We start from the raw sequence: 24,823 nt of genomic DNA on the forward strand, positions 1-24,823 counted from the left end.
CGTAGAGCCCATAAACGACCCCGAGGGGAAGCCGCGCGGAAAAGATAATTAAGGCTGTAGAGAGAGGGGCTGTGACTGGGTGGAGAAGGGCAATGGGAGGAGGGCTTAAAAGGGCCAGCTCATGTTACACCAATTTGGTTGCCAACTACCCCCACCACTAACGCCCAGGCGGGGGAAATTAGGTGCACCATGAATCGCCTCCTGGGCTAGGGAAAGTGCAAAGGCAGCTGCAGCAGACTGAGTCTAAAACTCCGAGCCTTCGGGGTGGGTGTGGAGAATTCTCAGCCCTTCCTCTCCTCCCAATTCCCCACAGAGCCGGATGCTGAGCAATAGTCTGTGGCGTCTCCCAGCAGCTGCAAGGAATAGCCAGGCTCACTCCCAGATATCTCCCTTCCCCTACAAAACCCACGTGGCAGGGCAGGGAATGCCTTTGACGTCACATCAAGGGGGGGGGAGATGTGACGCAATAGACCTGAAGGATCCTAATTGGGCAAGAGGGGCTTTCCCGATTTTGATGGTTAAGTGCAAAGATGCATCTCAAAAGGGGGAAGAGACTGGAGGTGCTTTATTTCAAGTGCAATTAGATGTCTTTTAGAGAATGAAACTTCTAGTTCTAGATAGAATAAGTTCAGCGCTTATTGGTCATTTCAAAACTATGCCTTAGGTTTCAGAGCCCTGAAGTCCTATTGAGGGACTTTGAAGATATTAAAAGTTATTAAGATTTTCAAATGACACTTTTAAGATTAAAATACTGCGGATTTATGGCGTACTCCCGCCAAATGTCAATTACAGATGCCATCTTTTTAAAGTAAGTCCAATGCATTCTTCAGCCAGCTATACTGAGAACTAGAAGGGCACGATGGTAGCTGCATTTGATTTTTAAATCATTTAAACTTTGCTTCAGATTTTGCACTAAAGAACCTATAAATAAATTCTTATGTTTGAAATTCTCTTGAATTCAAATGTTCACAAATCGACTTCATGCAATATATTTATTTTTTTTGCTTTGGTTGCAGTCTGACAAAATTAAACAGAGAAGTCCTGTGTTTCAGAAAATAGCTATCAATGCAAAATAACCTTTGACACACTTTTCCCAATAGTTTTTAGTTAATCTATGTGAACATATATACATATCACATGCATATATTAATTCAACATAAGCATTATATATTATATGCACATATTTCAAATAAATTAGTATTAATGAGTATACAAAAAAGTGGACACTGGAGTATTTGTTTAATTATAACAATAGAAGAATACATGATGTGAAAATCCTCTGATTAAGTTCCTAGAAGGAGATCCAGAGTGAAAAGAATCTGTGTTCAAATTCTGCTCAGTGATGGCTCTCATTCTCATCAGCTATATGATCTTGGAAAAGGCATTGTACATCTCTGGCCATCTATAGTATCCCTCCTCTGTAAAATGGAGAGATTGAACACATAGCCCAAGGTCTGCAAGGTCCATGATGTGAAATAACATATCCTCTGAATTATTTTATCTTAGGGGAATGGATTCTGACAGCTTCTATACAAAAATGAACTATAATTTGAAATAGACTATCATTCTCAGAATGAAGGTAGCTGATATTTTAATATCTCCATGAAGTCTGCAAAGTGTTCTAAAACTATAATCTTGTTTTATTCTAAGAGCAGCCAAGTGAGGTATGCCATATGGTTAATACTATCTCCATCATCCTTCAGTGAAAAGAACTGAATGTAGAAACAGATTTAAGGACAAAAGTTAATTTAGTCCATTTACTCAAAGGGACTTCAGAGCCCAACCCATTCAATTCACAGATGAGGGGAGTCAGTGATCAGAGGCAAGATTTGAATCCAGTTCCTCTGATTTAAGAGCCAGTACCCATTCTATTCCTTTATACCACAGGGTTTTTCCTATCAGAGGACCTGGGTTCAAATCCTAACTCTGCATCCTGAGTTCTAAATATTCTGAGTTAATTATAAGTATACTGAGTTTTAATCTTCCTATAGTCATTTATTATTATTATTGTTATAGTCAAATATTATTATGTCAATTATTATTATATGATCTTGAGCACAGAATAATTTTGCTAAAATTCCATTCCCTCATCTATAAAATGTAGATAACAATAGCATTTACTTTCCCCAGTTGTTGTAAAGATTAAAATGAGATCATAGATAATTGTTAACATTTATATAGTATTTATCATGGACCAAACACTTTAAACTATTATGCCTAGTATGCCTAGTTGACCCATATATGTAAAGTGTACTGTAAACCTTAAAGTGTTATCTAATTAATACTAGGCCATGGTAATGTTAATATTAATTATTATTTATATATAATATATATTACTGACAAATGTTATATTATTCTATAATAATATAAATATATAATATAATAATATAATTATTGTTTTACCTAGTATTTACATCTGTTGTTACTGTTTAGTGCTTTCAGTCCTGTCAGACTCTCCATGACCCCTTTTTTGGCAAAGGCACTGGAGTGGTTTCCCATTTCCTTCTCCAGCTCATTTTACAGAGGAGGAAACTGAGTCAAATGGGGTTAAGTGACTTACTCAGAGCCACACAGCTAATAAGTATCTGAGGCTGGGTTTGGACTCAGGAATATTAGTCTTCTTGGCTCCAAGGCTGCCATGCTATTCCCTGTGCCACCTAGCTGCCCTTAGTGTTTACATAGATGGCAGGTCAAGTGTTGCAAAGTGCTTTATAAATGTTATCTCGTTTTATCCTTTCAATAGCTCTGGGAGAGAGAGGTGCTGTTAATATCCCCATTTTATAGATGGTGTATTTGATAGACTAAGGTGGAGATTAAGTGTTTTTCCCCTTCACACAATTAGTAAGAGACTAAGGGGGGATTTGAATTCAAGTCTTCCTTTCTCTGGAACCAATGTGTTCTCTCTTGTGCCATCTAGGTGCAATTCTCAGTTCATGTTCAAATCTGGCCTCAGATACTTTTACTGGGTCTCAGTTTTTTCATGTGTAAAATGAAGAGGTTGGACTAGATGACTTCGGAGATCTCTTTCAACTCTAAAAAAATAATATCTATTTAACAGATGAAATCGAAACAAAAAAAAAGCACAACAAAACTTAAGGAACTTCTCCAGGGTGACACAATTAGCAAATATCAGAGATGTCAATTAAGGGATTTTGAACCAAGGTCTTCCAATACCAGAACCACTGTATGACGTTGCCTCTGATCTCAGACTACAATGATTTAATGAAACAGTGGCATAGAAGCATCTTTACAAATAAGTGCTTAAAAAAATCAAACAACTACGAAAAACCTTACATTTTGACTTAGTATCAAGGGCTGGGCAATCGAGATTAAGTGACTTGCCAGGGTCACACAGATAGGAAGTGTCTGAGGCCAGATTTGGACCCAGCACCTCCAGGCTCCAGGTATGGTCCTCCATCCACTGTTACTTAGCTGTCTCATAAATAAGACTTAGCAAAGCCAAAAATGGGTTCATTTAATGAAGAGCCATTCACTAAAACCCTGAAATCTTATTTTTAATGTTAAGGGTCCAGGTTTCCTCTGAAAATTTCCAAACACACATAAAGCTTTAAGTTTTACAAATAAAGAGCATTCCTTTACAACAATGCTATGGGATAGATAGTATAAATGGAAAAGGCTAGGCAATTGGAATTAAGTGACTTTTCCAGTCACCCAGCTAGGAAGTGGAAGTGTCTGAGGCCAGATTTGTACCTAGGTCTTCCTGGCATGGTGCTCTATCCACTATGATGCCTGGCTGCCCCACACACATTATTGTATATATATATATATATATACATATATATATATATATACACAATATATATACAAAGATATATATATATATATATATATATATATATATATATATATATATATATATATATATATATATATATCTGAATGGAGAAATTGTGATTTGTTCAAGGTTACATAGCACTCTCCTTGTTTTTCTTCAGGACTTTATCCAGACTTGATCTGACTTGATTGATCTATCTGGTTCATTTCACCTTTTAAGCTTCAGTTTCCCCAATTATAAAATCAGGATAGGAGCACCTGTAGTGGTTCCATAGATAGGAGCACCATGTAGCAGTTCTGATGCTCAAATTATATTCTAAAAGTGAAACAATGTTCACACATGTTTGGGTATGTGCATGTGTTTCTCTAAGACCATCAAAGTAAATATTAATGCGATGGCAATATGAGCTGTGAACTGTTTTTATACACATGTGCATATTTTATGTATGCATGTGTCTATGTATATTATACATACATGTGTGTACATGGAGAAAGAGATAAAGAGAAGGGAGACACAGAGACAGAGAAGTAGGGAGGGAGAGAGAGAGGGAGGGAGGGACAGAGATAAAGAGAAGGGAGACAGATAGAGAAGGAGGGAGGGAGAGACAGGGAGAGAGAGGTAAATAGAAGGGAGACACAGAAACAGAGGAGAGAGAGATGGAAGGAGAAAGAGATAAAGAGAAGGGAGACAGAGAAGGAGGAAGGGAGAGACAGAGGGAGAGAGAGATAAAGAGAAGGGAGACAGAGACAGAGAAAGTGAGAGAGAGAGAGGGAGAGAGAGAGAGAGAGAGAGAGAGAGAGAGAGAGAGAGAGAGAGGAGGAGATGGGGAGAGGGAGAAGGAGGGAGGGAGAGAGAGACAAGATACAGACAGATGTGTGCGTGCGCACAAAGGGAGGGAAGGAGGGAGAGACAGAGAGAGAGATCTGAATTCAAGTCTCCATTCTGACATAGACTAGCTGACCCTGGGCAAATCAATTAACCTCTCAATGCCACTAGATAATTCTTCTAGACTAACAGGTTACAAAGGAGGGACCAATCTGTATTGATACAGAAATTTCTTCAGAAGGATCTTACATTATTGAAGAAATCACAGATGAAAAAAAAGAAGAGCTGTGTATATGTATGTATTATGTATATATATTGTATATGTGTGTTTTATCCAACAGGGGCTGATAGGTGGTGCAGTGGATAAAGTCCTGGGATTAAAGTCAGGAAAACTGATCTTCCTCAATTCAAATCTGGGCTCATCCACTAGCTGTGTAACCTTGGGCAAGTCATTTAACGCTTTCTGCCTCAGTTTTCTCATCTGTAAAATGAACTAGAGAAGGAAATGGCAAACCACTCCAGTATCTTTGCCAAGAAAAATCTCAAGAGGGATAACAAAGGGTCAGATACAACTGAAAAACTACTAAACAATAAAAATGGGCATAGAACTCATGGCTTATTGTCACATAAGCAATTTTTTGGAGCAATGCATGCATAGATAAACATATATATGCATTCATATACACATAGGAATTTGTATCATATATACATATATATATATATATATATAACATCTTGACATTAAACATTGCTAGAGCAAAAATAAAATTTTTCAAGTTATCCCTATACTTGGCTTCATTTGAACCTTAGATGTATTGACACAGGTCTGAGTCAATACTTTCATCATCATTGTGGGGAGTTCCCCCTGCCAATCTAAGTCACAAAAATTGTGTGTGTATATATATATACACACACACACATATAAAATCTTATCTTCTGTCTTAGAATGGATACTAAGAATTGGTTCCAAGGTAGAAGCATGGTAAGAGCTAGGCAAAGGGAGTTAAGTGACTTGCCCAGAATCATGCAGTTAGAAGTGCCTGAGATCATATTTGAACCCAGGACCTCCTATCTCCAAGGCTGGCTTTCTATTCACCATCCCACCTAACTGCCCCTACACTAATGGATTAAATAACATGCCTAGAATCACAAAGTGTATCAAAGATAGAACTTGAATGAGCCTTTCTGAGTTCAAAGTTAGCTCTTAATTCGCCATATATACTCTCAACATTTTACATATAGTGTGCTATTGTTTCTTTTTCTTCTTCTTCTTTTTAAATCTGAAGTGACTTGATTTGGCAAGGACCCTCTTAGGAGCCAGAAGCATTCCAGGAACTTTTACCCTTTTCTGTTATAGCCTCTCCCTTTGTAAACATTGTGCCTGTCAAACCAGCTAAAATCCAATAAAACAGGAAATCAGTAACCATTGAAGGCAGCTAGGTGGCTCAGTGGATAGAGCACTGAATGTGGAATCAGGAAGACCTGAGTCCAAATCTGGCCTCAGATTTCTCACTAGCTGTATAATCTTGGACACATCATGTAACTGTTTGCCTCAGTTTCCTCCTCTGTAAAATGAGCTGGAGAAGGAAATGACAAACTACTTCAATATTTTTGCCAGGAAAAATCCAAATTCAGTCATGAAGTGTCAGATACAACTGAACAATCTTAAAGCAGCTGCATTTTGAAAGTTATCCATCCTCCCTCTCTTTTAGGATTTATGTAAGGGGTCATGTAGTCCAATTTCTTTCTTCCTTTCTTTAGTAATCACAAATTGCCCCACTATTCTGAAGCAATCCTATGGCATGCTGCTTCCCCATGCTCTAAAACCCCCTTAAGCAAATAGAGAATCTAAATAAGTTGTAGTTGGCTATGAAGCTCTTTTACTCAACAACTGTTTTCAGCAACCACAAAATGTCTCAATTTGGATACTTAGCCTAGACAAGGTGGCATCCTGCTCCTCCCCAGCTCAGCTTCATCTTCTTCTGATGCATAAATAGATAACTTGGACAGTCCTCCCAGTCCATTCATTCAGACTCCTCTGGGCACCCATACATGGCCACAAATGACCATGAATGGCCTTAGCCAGGAGTTCCAGCAGCTACAGGGGGACAGATCTTCTACTGGAAAATTGTTAGCTCCATTTCGATATGGTTGAACTTGTCTTTTTCCACAACTCCATTACCTTTGCCCCGGGATGCCCTTTTGTAGTTAAATCAAGTAAGCAAGTATATGTTGCATTCTCGACATGGGCTGGACACCCAGCAAGCCCTGAGCAAGATACAAAGTAAGTATGCTTCCTTGTCGACTGCCACATTGGGGAGGCAAGACTCACTTGCATCAAGAAAGGGGATTATTGAGATCTTCACTTGTGTGGTACTGACTTAAATACTCAAAGAATTGAGGCTTTGGAGAAAACAGTATGGGCTGGAGTAGAATGAGAGAATGACAGAATTTTAGAGCTGAAAGGAACTTCTGGCTTCTTCAGGGACCTGAACTGGACTTAGAAGAATTAGGACTTGGATGAGAAAAGGAAAAAAAAAAAGGAAGACATTCCAGGCAGGGGTCACATGTGTCAATGATGTTAGAGAGAGAAATCTTGAATCAAGTAAAGAACTGGACTGACTGGCCCCTGAGATCCCTTCTATCTTTCTAAGATTTTGTGCTTATATGAACTTGGCTCAGGCTTCAAGAGTATTGGAAGATAAAACTAAGTAGTTAGAGGACAATTGGATTCTGGAGGAATTTCCCAGAAAGTCAGAATATTCATTCTTTGTTTTCTGAGGTGAGGAACTATGCATATGGATCAAGGCTGAGGCTGTCAGGCTAGGTTAATATGTTGGTTAATTTTGCTGAATTCATTTTTTTTCTTTGTTAGATGGGGTGGCTTTGTGGGTAGAAGGGAGATAAATATATTCAAAAATGAAGTTATTGTAGAAACAAACTACAATCTGTTTTAAAAGATAGATGTAGTATTTTTCCAACTTACTGTATAAACAATAGAAGACTTTGAGATCAAAAATTCATGAAAAGTTTTGAGGTAGTGGCAGTGAAATGAGAATGGCCATTCCATTAATCAATCAATATTTATTAAGCATCAGACACTGTGCTATGTACTTGGGATATGAATATGAGAAAAGGAAGACAGTCTCTGACCTGTAGGAGTTTAAAGTCTAATGGAGGAAGAAAAAGACACAAAAAGGATCTTGAAAATTGAGGGTTAGGGGTGGGGTAGGCCCCATGAGGAGTCTTGGTAAAGAAATCAGTCAGAGAAGCCCCAAAGTAGTCCATCTGGGTGGGAAATGACTGACATGATAAGAGCAGTTTGTCATAAAAATGATTCTGCAGGGGTGTGCAGGGTGAAGCTACAAAAGAGAGGCGAGAGTCATGGAAATGATCTTGGATGTTGTAACTGGTGATGAGGTCCCAGATTCAGAAGAAAACAATGGAAATGGAGATTAAAGGATTAACCTGAAATATTGGTGTATGCAATATCAAGCAAAAAGAGGAAGTTGGTTAAAGCAGCAGAGATATTGACATCAGCCAAGGGTCACTGAACTTGGGAATTAGACCCTGACTGAGTTTTGAATTCCCAGTTTACAAACTACATACAACTTTGGGCAAGTCAGTTATCTTTTCTCAGACTCAGTTTTTTTTGGGTTCTGAAAAGGGGATAATAATATTTACCACTAGAAAAGCACTTCCTAATCTGTAAAGTTCTAATTAAAAGATGCTGTTTTGGTAATGATGAACAAGTCTCTGAGTCCAAGAGAGACAAGAGAGTTGAGTGTTTTCCATCTAGGAAGCATATCGAAGACCCTTTATTTGTGTGTTCGCCATCACCCTACTTTTAATTTTAAGGGCAGGTGGTCACAGTTATCAGATATTCTAGAGGCACAGGGACATACATCCATGCAGAGGAGTTAGTGAGCTCCTTTCCTTGGACTACAAACAGGACTCTTTAATTTCATCTCTGGTTGGACACTAGTTCCAAGGCCAGCTTGGCCAGGGCAGAAGAGAATCCACCTGAAGGCTTCTAAAGGAGAACCAAATAGCTATAGGAAGATGATGAATGTTTGTTTCACCCAGTGATGAGACACCTACCTACAAACAAGGTGTTCAGTTTCTGATTGTTCCTGACCCTATTTTGAGTTTTCATGGCAGAGATACTGGAATGGTTTGACATTTCCTTCTCCAACTCATTTTACAGATGTGGAAACTGATTCAAATGGAATTAAGTGACTCATGCAGGGCCACACAGCTAGCCAAATTGTTGTGCCTCCTAGCTATCCTTCTTTATTTATTAAATAGGGCTAATAATAGCACCTATCTCCCAGCTGATGAGGATAAAATGAAATATCTGTAAAGAGCTTATCACACAGGCAAAAAGAGGAGGGCAGTTAGGTTGCTCTGTGGATAGAGAGCCAAACCTAGAAAGCCAGGGATCCTGGGTTCAAATTTGACTTCAGATATTTTCTAGTTGTGTGACTCTGGGCAACTTACTTGATCCCCATTGCCTAGTGCTTCTGCCTTGAACCAATACTTAGTAATAATTTTAAGACAGAATAGTTTAAAAAAATTTAAGAGATCTTATCAGAGTGCCTGACACATAGTTGGTGGTTATTAAATATAATTTGAATAAATGATTTTTCCTTCCTTCTTACAAAAAAATGAAAAGGTTGAACTAGAGAATTTAATAACCCTAAATTAATGGTCTATGATATCTCTGTGATATATCACTTTTGTAGAATTCAACAGCCATTATTAATTGGTCACTCCTGCACTGTGCAAAATAGGAAAGCAAAGTCAAGAAATAAAATAAGACCTGTCCTCAAAGAGTTTGCATTTTACTGGGGAGGGAGGAATACTAGGGTAATTCATGTGTGCAAATGGCAGATAATAATAAATTTGCTTAGTTATTCCATCACCTAACTCTCTAAGGAATTGGGCTCTAAGAAGATGAGAAAACGGGCAGGTAGGTTTTGATGGGAGAAAGGGATCAGGAAATGTTGTCATTAATTGTCATCATCATTATCAATGTGGATATTTCCATCTTTTCATATAGTTCAATAGAAATGGCTCAGGCATGTCAATATCCTATTCTTCTTTTTTATGGACTATTGCAGAGGTTGATAAAACAACCACTTTTTGTAGCTTAAGAAAAGTGTTGGGATGTAATTTCACCTTTTGTATTTCACTAAAAATCTCAATACCATTCAAGGAGCAGAAAGTACAACAGGCAAGCCAATTAACTTATCTTGTCTCCCCCCATGATTTTGATTTTCTCATCTCAGTCTCTTTATTTTGAAGGCTTTTTACTTCTCAAATCTCGGAGATTATGAGTATGATGACATCTATGAAAATGTTCTCAAGTATTTGTGGATCAATATTTTATCTGCATGATTATATGTAAAGAGTTTGGATTATGAGTCAATGGTCTGGTTCCAGTAGAGTTTATTAGTTGAGTTCTCTAGAATTTCTTGAGTTCCATATTTATAGTATAAAGATTTGTGCTTGTTAACTGACTGACTAATTCTACACTCTATGAACCTATGAAAGGGCCAAGTAAATGGTCCCTATTCTTATAATATTGTGACTCAGTATTTAGGCTCCAGCCACAGAAGGAATAGATCCAATCATACATTTTCATCTCAATTCCACACTCATGGTTGAAACAAGTCGAGGCAGGGGGATACAGAATGTGTGGATGTGCCTTCCTAGCTGTGTTTGCCTGCCCACCTGACTGGGCAGCTAGTTGGCACAGTGGATAGGGGGACAGATATGCTGTCAGGAAGACTCATCTTCCCTAGTTCAAATACAGTTTCAGACCCTTACTAGCTCTGTGACCATGTGGGAGTCCCATCACCCTGTTTGCCTCAGTTTCCTCATCTATAAAATGAGCTGGGAAAGGAAATGGCAAAACACTAGAATATCTTTGAAGAAAATTACAAATGGGGTCACAAAGAGTAGGATGTGACTAAAATGACCAAACAACAATGCAAATATACTTAGCTTTCATGTTTCCTTGTTACTTCATTCTTTTTTTTTTTGAAGAAATGGAAACCTAATTTTGCCTCAAGTTTCATTTTCATGGAGGATGGGCCTGCTTCATTATACATACTGCATCACATCAGAAATACAGTGAATAGAAAATAGCTGCCTTTTCTGCCATCATTTGGCTACCTAGTTCTGAACACTCACAGCATTATTTTTTTCTTCCTCAATCCCACAATAATAGCAAGTATTTTTATAAATACTATTTTATATATTTAAGATCTGCAAAGTGCTTCACACATGTTAATTTCATTTTGTGCTCACAGAAACCCTTTGGGATAGTTGCTATTATTGTTTTCTAATTTTAAGAAAGGAAACTTAGGGACTTACCCAAGTTCACAAAGTCATTGAATGGCTAACATAAGATTTGAACTCAGGTTTTCCTGACTCAAATCTGGCATTTTGTCCCTTAAATGTCATGTGTAATCTGCTCAAGTTCTATTATTCTACTTCTGTATTTTGTCTATATTATCCCTCCTTTCTGTACTGATTTGAATAATTCTAATCCAGACACTTGGACTATTGCAGTGGTTTTATAACTGATCTCTTTTCCTATAATGTTTCTGTTCTCTCTCCAATCCATTCAATACAAGTGACTTGCCCAGGATCACACAGCTAGGAAGTGTCTAAGGCCAGATTGGAACCCAGGACCTCCTATCTCTAGACTTGGCTTTCTATCCACTGAGTCACCTTGTTGCCTCTAGAATAATTTATAACCTTTCCTGAAAATTCTTTAATACCTCCTCATTTCCTACTGAATCAAGACCAAACCATTTAGTCTACTATTCAATAACCTCTGTGTTCTGATCATATGTATTTAACAAACATCATATTCCACAGTTTCATTCCCTCTACAGGGTAGGGAATTTTCATAGAGGTAAGAACTTGGGTTCTTACTGTATAAGGTAGATACATATCCAGCATCACAACAGGACTAGCCTATTTTCTGTTTATCTCTCTCTCACACACACAATTAATACTTTCCTACCTACCTCCACATTTTTAATCATGCTGATCCTTTCATTTGGAATTTTTTTTTGGCCATCTATCTGTCAAAATTCTGACTTTTCAAGGCCATCTCAAACTTATCTTCCTTGGCAAAGCCTTCTTAGACCCAAAATGGTAGGTAAAATGCCCCCCTCCTCAAAACCTATAGCACTTTCCATATTCTAACTTTCTTACACTTGACTTTGACCTTGTCTTATATCATTGCTGTATCTTTGTATCATCACACTGTTGAATCTTGTAACAGGACCATCACTGGACTATAGTCTTGAAGACAAGGATGGTTTCATTCATTTTTCTCTGTCAAAACAAACAAACAAATTTTGGGTGTAGTAGGCATTTGGTAAATATTTATTGACTAGAAAAGGAAGGCCTTGAAATGTTCAATTATCTTGAGTTCTGTGTGATGCTCACTTTCTGAGAAATTGTGAAGTTCCCTTCTGGTTGGCACTTGGCTACTCTTCTTGGATCATATTTAATTGACAGATAATGAGAAAAGTTATAGCCATTATTTGGACAAAGCTGTTGACATTGGGGAACAGGCAGGTTACAGATCAGAGCAGAGAAGGGAGAAATTGAGCATTTATTGAGCACTTGTTATATGACTGGCTATTATTATAAAGAAGCAGCAGAATGGGGAGGAAAGAGGGTCCGATATGGGGGACAGATGAGGGGTTTTCAATGCTGACTCCTGCTTTCTATGTGTAAGTTCATGGACAGATGAAGGCCATTTATTAGAGGAAATAATCACCCATCTCCCCTCCCTCCTAATTTAAGCAAAAAATAAATTCCTACTGGATCAAAGAGATTGAAGGATATTTTAAAAATATCAATTATCAGTAGATCTACATGATTCTCAAATCTAGGAATAATACTTAAGGATCTCTATTATTACTCAGTACTACTGGCCAATGACAAAAGAAAGGGGGGAATATATCTATGTATTTTAATATAAAATGATATAATAACATATAACACTGTGATGTTTTATTATATATAATATATAATATAAAGTATTATAATTATTTTATATTCAAATATATATTTTTAATCTAAGAAGATATATTTTTAATTTAAGAAGCTTGGTTGCCAAGTTAAAAGGTACTGTGATTGATAATTTATATTTCTGTGGGGCTCAAAGATCAGCTAAATGCTTTTCTCACATCAAGCCTGTAAAGTAGAGAATATAAGATAGAATCCATCATTGTAAATACTTTAAGGTGTGTACAAAATCATTTGTATACATTATCTTTTTTAATCCACTGAGTAGCCCTTTGAGAGAGATAGAATAGTCAATTATTATCTCCAATTTGCAAATGAGGAAACTGAGTCCTGAGAGGTGGAATGGTCATACATCTTGTGTCAGAGACAGGAAATGAAGTCATTTTTCCAAACACACACACACACACACACACACACACACACACACACACACACACACACACTATCTCCTCCAATTGAATGTAAGTTCCTCGAGAACAGGGATAGTTTCATTTCTGTCTTTGTAACCCCAGTGTCTGGCATAGTGCCTGGCACATAGTTGTAAGGTGCTTAATAAGTGCTTGAAGATTTACTAGTTCCTTCCAACTCCATTTTGACCCTGCTGCGGTTCTAGATCATCCCTGCTACCTCTCAGGACTGATATGAGGGAAAAGTGAGATGAACCTGAGAGCTCTTTGTAAACTGTCAAGCATTCTTGTCATTATTAAAGCTCCAAAAAAAGACGTGCCCTCCCTGCCTCATTGTTTCCTGGAGGCGACCCTGGGCTCTCCAAGCTCATGCCCAGTTTGTTGCTTGAAGCGACACTAAGCTGTAGCAGTGGATAGGACTGGCAATGGAGTCAGAACTGGGGTTCATCTCTAGCGTTAGGTATTTGCCAATGGTGCAATCCTGGGCAAATCTTTTAACATCTCTTTGCACCGGGGAGGATTGGACTTTGTGTCTCTTAAGCTCTGTTTCAGTTCTAAGCCTATGAACCTGTGTAAGGAGAGAACACAAGCTCTGACAAGTTTCAACAACAGGACTCCTGTCAGACTTTTGCCAAAGTGCAGCTTTGTTTATATTGTAGAAAAATGTATCCCTAAAAAGGAGATTAATTTTTTTTTTGGCAAAATAAGTCATGAAATCACCAAAGACATGGGAGATTGTGATTGGTGACAAAGCACAACCCCTTCAGGGGAACTTCAAAGATTGTAAGAGTTTTGAGATTCATTCTCTGTTGCCATTTAAATGCAAATAGCAGAGCTTCCTTCCTTTGTTCCAGGCCATGGCTCCTTCAGGCTGAAGATGGTAAGGGAAGGCCATGATAACCATGCAGTTGTGTGTTGAATGAACATTGTACCATCTGATGGATTGTGTCTAGGCGTCAGACTCCAAAGGAAGTCTCCTAGCAGAACATAGTTTTAGGACTGGATAAGACTTAAGAAGTCCAGTCCCTTCATTTTACAAATCAGTAAACTGAGGGCAGCTAGATGGTACAATAGAGTGCTGGGCTAGAGTCAGGAAGACTCCTCCTCCTGGATTCAAATCTGGCTTCTGACATTTACTAGATGTGTGACTCTGGGCAAATCACTTAACCCTATTATTTGCCTCATTTCCTCAACTGTACAATGAGCTGGAGAAAGAAATGGTGAACCACTCCAGTATCTATACAGGAAAAACCCAAATTGGGTCACAAAGAACTGGACATGACTGAAAAACAACAAAACTAAGTCCCAAAGTGGTTAAACAATTTGCCCAAGTTCACACAAGTTGTAACCCAATATTGTTGCTATTGCACTCTTCACCTTTCTTCCCTTCCTTCATTCCCAAACCACAGCAGTTATATACTATTTTATGGAGCCCCTAACTATTTATGGGGCTCTGTTTCTATATAGTTTTAGCACATAGGAAAAGATCTCTTTGCCAAACCAAATGACTGGATCTGGAGTGGAATTCTTGTGAGAAGTGATTCTCCCCAGCTATCTTTGTACACAAAGATTGATTCAGAACTACTTGATATTCAGCAACCATCAATCTTCAAGTATTTAAAAAGTACCAAGTATGTGCCAGGAATTGTGCAAAGTACAAAGAATAAAAGAACCTCTATTCTCAAAATGTTTATATTCTTAATAGGGGAGACAACAAGTATGTGTAAAAATATAAACAACATGAAGTAAATAAAATAAATATATGAAAAATACTTAAAACAAGGTAGATTGGGAGGCAGAGAGGAAGGAAGAAATGAAGGAAGGAAAGGAGAGAGGAAAGAAAAAAGGGAGAGAGGGAGGAAGGAAGGAAGGAAGAAAAAATGGAGGGAAGGAGGGAGGGAAGAAGAAAGGAAGGAAAAGATGGATGGATGGAGGGAGAGAGGGCAGGAGAATGTAAGGAAGGAAAAGAAAGGATGGATAGATGGAGGGAGGGAAAGAGGGAAGGAGAATGGAAGAAAGGAAGGAAGGAAGAAAGGAAAAAAGTAAAGGAAGAAGAGAATATTGATTTATTAAGTGTTTCCTTTGAATCAGGCACTTTCCTAATACTTCATGATTATGATGTCATTTGATTCTCACAAACCTCTGAGGTAGATACTATGATCAACCTTTATTTTATGATTAAGGAAATGGAGGCAGTCAGAGATTAACTGATTTGCCCAGATAATTAGCATCTGAGGCCATATTTGAACTCAGGTTTTCCTGACACAAGGAAGAATCCTGGTAGTTGAGGAGGGGGTGGAGTGAGAATCAGTAGAGGCTCCATGAAAAATATGGTGAGCTCTTGTTTTCTTCCTCCAGTCTTCCATGTTGAAATGAAGATGCTGTGTTAGCTTTAGCCATTTCATGTCTGCCCAAAAGATTGACATCAGCAGCCTGTCTCCCATTTCCTGGTAGTTTTTCCCAAGATAATTCTATAGGGATGGTCTACAGGCTCCACCAAGGTCAGAGGGCAGTGTTTCAGTTTCAACAGATGCTATGGCAAAGCCTATCAGTGTCTCCTTAGGCTGATAAATATAAGGAAAATGTGAATAATGGAAAGCCAAGAAGAGGAGCTCTAGCCACGCTGACCTTGGCACTTGTTAAACACACCCACACACACTTGGGCTTCTCTCTGGCAGAGTGTCTGAGCTCAGTTGGATTTTTTTTTCACACTTGTGAGAATGACTCATTTCTTTGAAATGAAAAGTTCTGAGACTGAATCCATGCTCCCGGGTCCTTATGGGGCTGGTTCATGGAGCCCTTGGGGGCTGCCAGCATCCCTACTGCCTAGCTCTGTTTGTGAGGAGATACCACGCTTGTCGTAAGCCTGTCCTAAATGGTTAGAGTTTCTCCTCTTCATCTCCCTGCTTTGGCTTTCCTGTGATGTCATGAGGGAGTCCAGGAGAGGCCCAGCTAAAGGCTCCCTTGAATGTGGGGACAGGGAAGGGAGGTGAGGAGGGAGTCTGGACTAGAAGTCAGGGTCCCAGGAATCTAGCCTTGATTATTCTAACAATCCTATAACTGTGGACAAATCACTCCTCTTGGTTTTGTCCTTTGTGAAATGGAAGACTTGGACTTTGGGTAGAGTCTTTGGTACTCAAGGAAATTCTCGAACTTTTTTGTCTTCTTTCATGGGATGGGGGAGGGAGGAGGCTGGCAAAGAATACTTATAGCTTGGTATAGTACAGTTTGGTTTTTGAATCACTTTACATAGTTTTTTTTTTTTTAAACCCTTACCTTCCGTCTTGGAATCAATACTGTGTATTGGCTCCAAGGCAGAAGAGTGGTAAGGGCTAGGCAATGGGGGTTAAGTGACTTGTCCAGGGTCACACAGCTGGGAAGTGTCTGAGTCCAGATTTGAACCCAAGAACTCCCATCTCTGGGCCTAGCTCTTAGTCCACTGAGCTACCCAGCTGCCCCCTACATAGGTTATTTTATTTGGTCCTTATAATTGCCACACTTGCCCTGTGAGGTAGTTGCTATAATCATCCCTTGAGGACAAGAGAGGTTAAATAAATAATAATAATAAATTGTATATATGTATATAAATAATAACAAATAAATTAAATAAATAATAACAAAAATATTGCTAATATTTATATAGCACTCATTGAGATAAGTTCCTTACCAATATTAGCTCACTTTATCCTCACAACAAGTCTGGGAAGTAGGTTCTATTATTACACCCATTTTATAGAGGTTAAGTGGCTGCCCACAGTCACTTAACTTGAATGGGTTTGAGACAGGATTTGAACTCCCGTCTCCAGGATTCCACACCTACCCCTCTTCCCACTGTATGACCTAGCTGCCTCAGTAGGGTTTCTAAGAATCAAGGAATAACTACATAATGGATCCTGAGAGCTTACCTTAGAATCAGGAAAACCTGGGATCTAGTCCTGTGCTGTGAGGGGGAATTTATTTAAATCTCTCTGAACCTGTACAATATGGATAATAATTCTTGAAAGAGCTACCTTACAAGCTTGCTGTAAGCATCAAAAATAAGTAAAATATTGAAATCACTCAGCAAATATTAAAGTTCCACATATATGTCAAGTAAGAGATATTCTCCTTTGCATGCCCTCCATTACTGTAGATGAGGACACATAAGCACACTTCGGGTGTTCTCAGAAGCCTTTATGACTAGCCTCTGCCCTGGAAAGAAGCGGGATTCAACTAAACAATGCAAATAATCCTTTGTAGCACAAGACAAGCACCAAACAACTTCCTCTGGGCCCAGAACTTTCCTACATGGCATGAAGGATATGGATGTCAAGCAGCTAACACTCATTTGGGAGACAAGACTAATGTGAATGGAGATTGGCGTCAGAGGGGGTAACGCACTCTTGAGGGTTGATTTTTCTGGTATAGACTCTGTTAGGTCAGTTAGCTGGCCCAGAAGATAGCATATTGAGCCAAGACCTGAATTCAAGTATGGCCTTGGAAACTAGTTGTGTGACCCTGGTCAAGTCACTTAACCCCATTCGCCTCAGTTTTCTTATCCATAAAATGAACTGGTCAAGGAAATGGCAAGATCATTCCAGTATCTTTAACAAGGAAACCCCCAATGAAGTCACAAAGAGTTGGATGTGGTGGAACAAGATGTGATCTCCCCATTTGTTAGTACGTCTCCGTCTCCCTGAACTTGTTTTGTAAATATTTCACATTTTCTATTTATCTTTGAACAAGTTGTCCTCTATTATTCTTCTGTCTGATGAAGTAGAATATAAGCTAGTTGAGAGCAGGGACTTTCATTTTGACCTTAGATATGCTATCTTGCATTATACTTACCACATAATAAATACTCACCAGATTGCATTGATTTTATTCCTGGCCTTGTGACAGGTTGGAAGAGGGGATGCTGAAAGATATAAACATGGTCCTGCGGCTGATCAGTGGTAGGAATGGAACCAGACTTTAGGACCCTCAGTTTCATACTGTAGCACACTCTGCTGGTCCCATGGGAAGGGAGGTTTCACAAGATCTTCGATTTTGAGCTGGAAGTGACCTCACAGACCATCAGATCTGGGATTCTTGTTTTACAGATGGGAAAAATGGAGGCATGGAGAGATGAATTTGCTTACCCAAAGATACTGAGCTAAAATGGATTCAAGGTGAAATATGAACCCAAGCCTTTCTGACTCCAAACTTTCCACTGTTGTTCAATTATGTCTGATTCTTCTTGCCAGCATTTGGGATTTTCTTGGCAAAGACACTAGAGTGGTTTGCCATTTCCTTCTCCAGCTCATTTACCAGATGAGGAAACTGAGATAAACAGAGTTAAATGACTTACCTCATGTTACCCAGAGAGTAAATGTCAGAGGCCAGATTTGAACTCGGGAGGATGAGTCTTCCTGACTCCAGGTCAGGCACTCTATCCACTGGCTAGCTCCCCATGCTAGCCCCTATGCCTCACCAACTCCATACTGTCAAGACTGGAGCTGGCCTTTGGAGGCCTGGTAGAATCTTATTCTGAAAAAAGAGCATTTCAGATCCCGGAATAACAAAGCAACTCTTCTAAGTCATATCAAAATGAATCTTCTGCGTCTTTTTCTGCGGAAGAACAACGGGAAGTGAAAGCTGTCCACTGGATCCAAGGTTGCCAGAATCATTGATGATAGTATTTCAATGTCTCTCACTTGATAAAAGAGAAACCAAAGTTCTGACTTGCCTGGACCAATGGTACTCTACAGGTGATTGTGCAAGGGACACATTGAGGATGAAGGAAGGCAAATGTGGGGAGATGAAAGAACCATCGTGACAGAACCTTATTGCACAAGAGTGTTAAATCAGTAGACAGCAAATAAGCATTTATTAATACATTGGCAGCTAAGTGATACCATGGATAGAGTGCCAGGACTGAAGTCAAGAAGACCTGAGTTCAAATCTGTCCTCAGACACTAATGTGGGCAAGTCACTTAACCCTTTTTGCCTCATTTTCCTCATGTATAAAATGAGCTGGAGAAAGAAATGGCAAACCACCTCAGGATCTCTGCCAGGAAAACGCCAAGTGGGGTCATGAAGAATCAAACACAACTGAAATGACTTAACAACAACAAATGTGCCAAACCCTGTGCTAACAACTGGAGACACATACACAAAAAGATAAAGGATGGTCCCCCCTCTCTTCACGGTCTAACTGGAAGTAACAAAATAAAAACAACTTCTTTACTATGATATAGGAAAGGCTGTTAGAAATAATCAATACAGGGAAGGCACTCTCATTAAGGGGATCATTAAGGATTTGCTTCTTGGAGAGGATTTTAGCTGAGATTTGAAGAACTGAGGATGCAGGGATGAAAAATAAGAATATTTTTGAGGGATGAGGAATGGGCAATTAAAACTCCTAGCATCTGGAGATGGTTTGACTTGTAACTGGAAAAGTCAGGAAACCATTGCATTGCATTGAAGAGTTTGTGTATATCTGTTGAGGGGATCTGGATCGCAGGTATAAGAAGACTGGAGAGGCAGAAGTTGGCTGGGTTGTGAAGGGCTTTGAGAAATTAGCTGAGTATTTTGCCTTTTGTCTTGGAGGTGATAGGGAGCCACTAAGATCAATCAACAAATGTTTATGAAGCCTTTTGTGCTAGTGAGGAAGACTCCAATGGATCAGACTGGTTCTTGGTCAAGCACTTGTGAAGTATCCTAGATTTGCTTGACTTTAGCTCCAGTGCCATTTCATCCATGGTAGTGGATTGCTTTCAAGTGGAAACTAAAGAATTTTTTAAAATGAATGATCAGCTTCATCCCCTTAAGGTGCTCATATTTTGGCAAATGTGGAAGTATATGGTGGCTAATGTAGAATTTCTTGATTCCTTGATTCCAGCTGCTAGTGGTATTCTTCCCCAAATACTTTGTATTTAATTATTTTGTATATATTTTATTTCTTTATGCTGTAGATCTTTGTCTATGTGCTTATTAATAGACTGTTCCAGTTTGCTCTATCATTTGACCAGGTACCACTTAGGAATATTTGGACAGCGCTTCCAAGCTCTGGTGGGCATTGGTGAAATTGGAAACTTCTTAAATTTATCTTTCTAGGAATAACCAAGAATGTATGGCAAGACATTTGCCAAGCTTTGGTTCACTCTGTTTATTTTGTTCTATTACAGATGCATTGTGAGAGGTTTATCTGTATCCTGAGAATAATTGGAACTACCCTTTTTGGAGTCTCCCTCCTCCTGGGGATCACAGCTGCTTATATTGTTGGCTACCAGTTTTTCCAAACGGAAAATTATTATTTCTCTTTTGGACTGTATGGTGCTTTCTTAGCCTCACATCTTATCATCCAAAGCCTGTTTGCCTTTCTAGAGCACAGGAAAATGAGAAGATCACTAGAAACTCCTATTAAGTTGAACAAATCTGTGGCTCTTTGCATTGCTGCATACCAAGAAGACCCTGATTACTTAAGAAAATGTTTACTTTCTGTGAAAAGACTAACCTACCCTGGGATTAAGGTGGTCATGGTCATCGACGGCAATTCCGACGATGACCTGTATATGCTGGAGATCTTCAGAGATGTCATGGGCAGGGACACAGCGGCCACGTACATCTGGAAGAATAACTTCCACACCAAAGGCCCCGGTGAGACGGACGAGTCACATAAAGAGAGCTCACAGTACATAACCCAACTGGTCTTGTCCAACAAAAGTATTTGCATCATGCAAAAATGGGGTGGAAAAAGAGAAGTAATGTATACAGCATTCAAAGCACTGGGGAGGAGTGTGGATTATGTGCAGGTAGGTCTTCTAGACTCATTCCAATGCAAACATCCATTCAAATAAAGCCACTTTTGTATCTCTCCAGCAGCATGCTATAGACCATCCTAGGGCCTTCTGAACACAGTGTTTCTTTCAGTCTGTTTGAAAACAGCATGACTGTTGAAAGCATGTTAAAAAAAAAGGCCTGCAAAGTTGTTAGAAACTATCTATGAAAATGTTTCACTTGTGATTGGTTCGAAATCAAGACTATTTTGAACACGAGACCTTTCCCCACCCTCTCTCTTTAGCCAAGTCAAATCCAAGGTCATTTTCCACAACTTTTCAAAACCTCCAACCCTGTAAGCAAATAGTCTCCTAAATGAGCTGCCCCCTGTCCAAGGCTAGTAAGACTCTGTTCTATTCCACTAGCCAAAAAGGAAGGCACTGTGTGGACTTTAAAAACATTTTCCGCAAGGATAGGTGAGATAGAAAGGGGTGAGCCATTTAGAGATCCCTTAAAAAAAGATGAGAAGAAAGGGGGAAAAAAAGGAAGAAAAACACCCATTTGTAAAAAAGCCAAAATGTGTTTACTTCATCCTAATAACAGCATTACCTCATTCTCAGGGCTTGACCTCTGAAAACGTCCATGGTACGATTCACGTCCACACAAATAATCACCCCGTGTCCTTTATTAATTCCCTAAGCATGCACTAAGGGCTGGGATCCCTCCTCTGCATCACTTCTTATCTCGTACCAGGACTGTTGTTGGGTCATGGAATTATCACCACCTTCATGAAAATGAAAGTGACCCCCGAGTCCAAGTGGCAGCCTTTCCTTATGCTGAGATCCTTCAGATAAATTTTAACTAAATTAGGAATAAGGGCAGAGAAAAATTCCTGCCAAGGAAAATAAGAGGACCGCCCATCCAGGGTCATCCCCTTTATCGTTATTTCTCTAATTTGCAGTTTTATCAATGTCTTTTATTTTATTATCATCCTCCTTTTGGTCCTTACTCACCTACCCAGCCTCCCAGGAAGACTTCTCAGATAATAAAGAACCATGGGGCATAGGAACCTGCCTCTGACAAAGGATGTAATAATTCTGGGGGCAGCTGGGTGGCTCAGTGGATGGAGAGCCAGGCCTGGAGATGGGAGGTCCTGGGTTCAATTGTGGCCTCAGACACTTCCTAGCTGTGTGACCCTGGGCAAGTCACTTAACCTCCATTGCCCATCCCTTCCTGCTCTTCTGCCTTGGAACCAATACACAGTATTGATTCTAAGAGAGAAGGTGAGGGTTTAAAAAATAAAATAAAAAAATAAAATAAAACATAGATGAAATTATTTGCTCCTTCTAAATTAGTACCTAGGATGCTGACTGAAAAGAAAACTTAGACTGATGACCTAAGGTAAAAGGGGAAGGTGGTCCCTGGGTGCCATAGGGATGAAGTGGCACATTAGGCAATATTCAACAGTAAGGGTTTAAAAGAAAAAAAGGATGTGATAATTCTATCGTCCTGCTTCCTCCACATCCCCACTAGGAAGATGCCACATTTCCACATCTGCCCTAACAGGCCAATATTGGCCATTATAAGTAGATTCCTTTTTTTTTTAGGGTTGGCTTTCACTTTATTGTACTTGTGTGTGCTGTTCATCTGGTTCTACTTTCTTTAATTTGCAATAGTATAGACAGGTTTTGTCATGATTCTTTGAATTCCTCATATTCCTTTTTTAACACTGTGGTTGTCATTCACTTGCTTTAGTTATGTCTGATTCCTTGTGACCCCATTTGGGGTTTTCTTGGCAAAGATACTAGAGTGATTTGCCATTTCCTTCTCTTCTTCATTTTCTTCACATCCTCATCTTCATCACAGATGAGGAAACTGAGGCAAACAGGGTGAAGGGACTTGCCCAGGGATCACTCGGCTAATAAGTTTCTGTGGCGAGATTTGAACTCAGGGAGATGAGTCTCCAAACCTTCCATTCTATCTACATGGCCACCTGGCTTCCCTATGATAAAATTATTTATTATTAAAATTATTAGTAAAGAGTATTTCAATTTGGTTAATACTACAATTGGTTGTCATTCTCTAATCAATGGGCACCCACTTGATATCCAGTTCTTTGCTATGAGAAACAATGCTGATATTAATATCTTAGAGCATATGAAGGTTTTTCCTGTCTGTCTGGATGTCTGTTTATGCTCCTATAAGGAGTGATGGTGCCAGATCCTATCCACCTATATGGTCATTCTATAAAAGGTCTTTTCCTAGTCATTGTCCTCAAAGGTTCCTTCTAGCAGATCAAGCCTGGGACTGAGTGGTACTGATTTCTAACCTGGTTCTCTCAGTTACCTAATGGTCCTGATTTCTAAACTGGGTTCTGTCACTAAATGGACCTGGTTTCTAAACTGGGTTCTGTCACTAAGTGGACCTGGTTTCTAAACTGGGTTCTGTCGCTGAATGGTCCTGGTTTCTAACCTGGGTTCTGTCACTAAATGGACCTGATTGCTAACCTGGGTTCTGTCATTAAGTCACTGCCCAGCTGAGCAAACAATTGAGTTACTTGATGCCTCAGATTCATTTTTTTTCTTTTTTTTAAATGAGAACTTCAGAAAGCTAGATGACATCATGGAGAAAATGTTGGCCACGAAGCCAAGAAAACCCAAGTTCAAATATTGCCTTAGGAACTTGCCCGCTTAGGTGACTCTGAGCAAGCCACTTTATCTCTTTCTGCCTCAATTTCCTCATCAATAAAATGATGATGATGTTGCTGATTTCACAGGACTGTTGTTATATATGAGGTGCTTTGCAAATTTTAAAGCACTCAATAAATGCTAGATTTTGACCAAAGATTCCAGCTTTAATAATCTATGGGGTAATAATAATAACTACAACAGCAACTCTAACCAACATTTCCATAGTCCTTGCTCTACGCCAGGCACCACCATATAAAGAGCTTTCCAATGATTATCTGATGTCTATGGTCACGGGCAGAGTGGTCAGAGGGCCAGAAGATTTGGGTTTTCACTTACCTCTGAGAGCCACTGACTTTCTGACCATTGGCTTCTTATTGCCCCAAAAGGCTTCCCAAGACTATAAGGCAGAGATTCCTCTCTGACTTTCCCAGATGTAACAGCCAGACCAGACATGAATTAGGACTCTACATCAGCGGGCTCATTTTAGGTGATGGAGCAGTTTGAAAATTGGGTTAAGGACTTCAAACTTCTTAATACCTCCTACTTTTTACCTTTTCTGACAGGTCACAAGAAAGTCGCCTTCTCTTTTCTCTCCTTGGCTCATTCTCATTAAATGCTATGAAATGGGTGACTTCCATTACAACATGTCACGAGGCTTTCCACACAGCATCTTTAAGTCTAGGGATGGCAAAAATAGGCATTCTCATTTCTCTAGTGCTTTAAAGTTTAGTGAGCACTTTCTTCCCAAACAGACCTCACAGATAATATAATGCAGGTATCCTCGATCCCATTTTTTAGAAAAAGAAACTGAGGTTCATAGAGATGATTTTTTTCACTGAGGAAATGTCTTGCTGTGCAACTTATCAGTGCCGAAGTTGGGGTAATTTGGGCACTCTCCCATGTTTCCCCTCCATGAATGGGACAAGATGACCCTGGGCTCTGTTTTCAATTCTAGCTAAAACTTATAGGAGGAGTCCCTAACTGCTCTAATAACTGATCCTTATTTTTGTTGGATTCTCTCTCCCTCCTATAATTCTGGCTTGGAATTGTGCTTGTATCCTTGACAACATACACTGTGCCTGTCCAGGAAAAAAAATACAAACATTTGAAAACGTGAAAGGGCTGATTTTCTGCTAAAGCAGCGGTCAGAGCTGGGAATAACAGAACTGGGGCCCTGCCTGTTGTGACATAATCAGCCTGGCTAGCTTAGTGCTTTTTTTTTTTAAGAGAAGATCTTAAAAAAAATAAATTCAAGTAATGATCTTGCTGAAGATATATGTGTGTGCATATATAGACATAATCGGCAT

General features: G+C 39.3%; 1 protein-coding gene and 1 long non-coding RNA gene across 2 annotated transcripts in view; one reads left to right on the plus strand and one right to left on the minus strand.

The window, feature by feature from the left end:
- Positions 1-24,823, plus strand: part of HAS2 (hyaluronan synthase 2) — a 39,697-nt gene that overhangs the window by 1,969 nt on the left and 12,905 nt on the right. Inside the window, exon 2 of the mRNA XM_001370252.4 lies at positions 20,235-20,861. Within this exon, the coding sequence (XP_001370289.1) occupies positions 20,235-20,861 (627 nt within the window). The remainder of the gene's footprint in view (positions 1-20,234; positions 20,862-24,823) is intronic.
- Positions 1,225-24,682, minus strand: LOC130458336 (uncharacterized). Its single transcript, XR_008917512.1, has 2 exons — positions 24,068-24,682; positions 1,225-1,418 (listed from the first exon to the last, which is right to left on the minus strand). It is a non-coding gene; the product is annotated as an uncharacterized LOC130458336 (long non-coding RNA).

Source organism: Monodelphis domestica, chromosome 3 (genome assembly GCF_027887165.1).
Source record: "Monodelphis domestica isolate mMonDom1 chromosome 3, mMonDom1.pri, whole genome shotgun sequence".
In the NCBI taxonomy this organism is placed as follows: Eukaryota; Metazoa; Chordata; class Mammalia; order Didelphimorphia; family Didelphidae; genus Monodelphis; species Monodelphis domestica.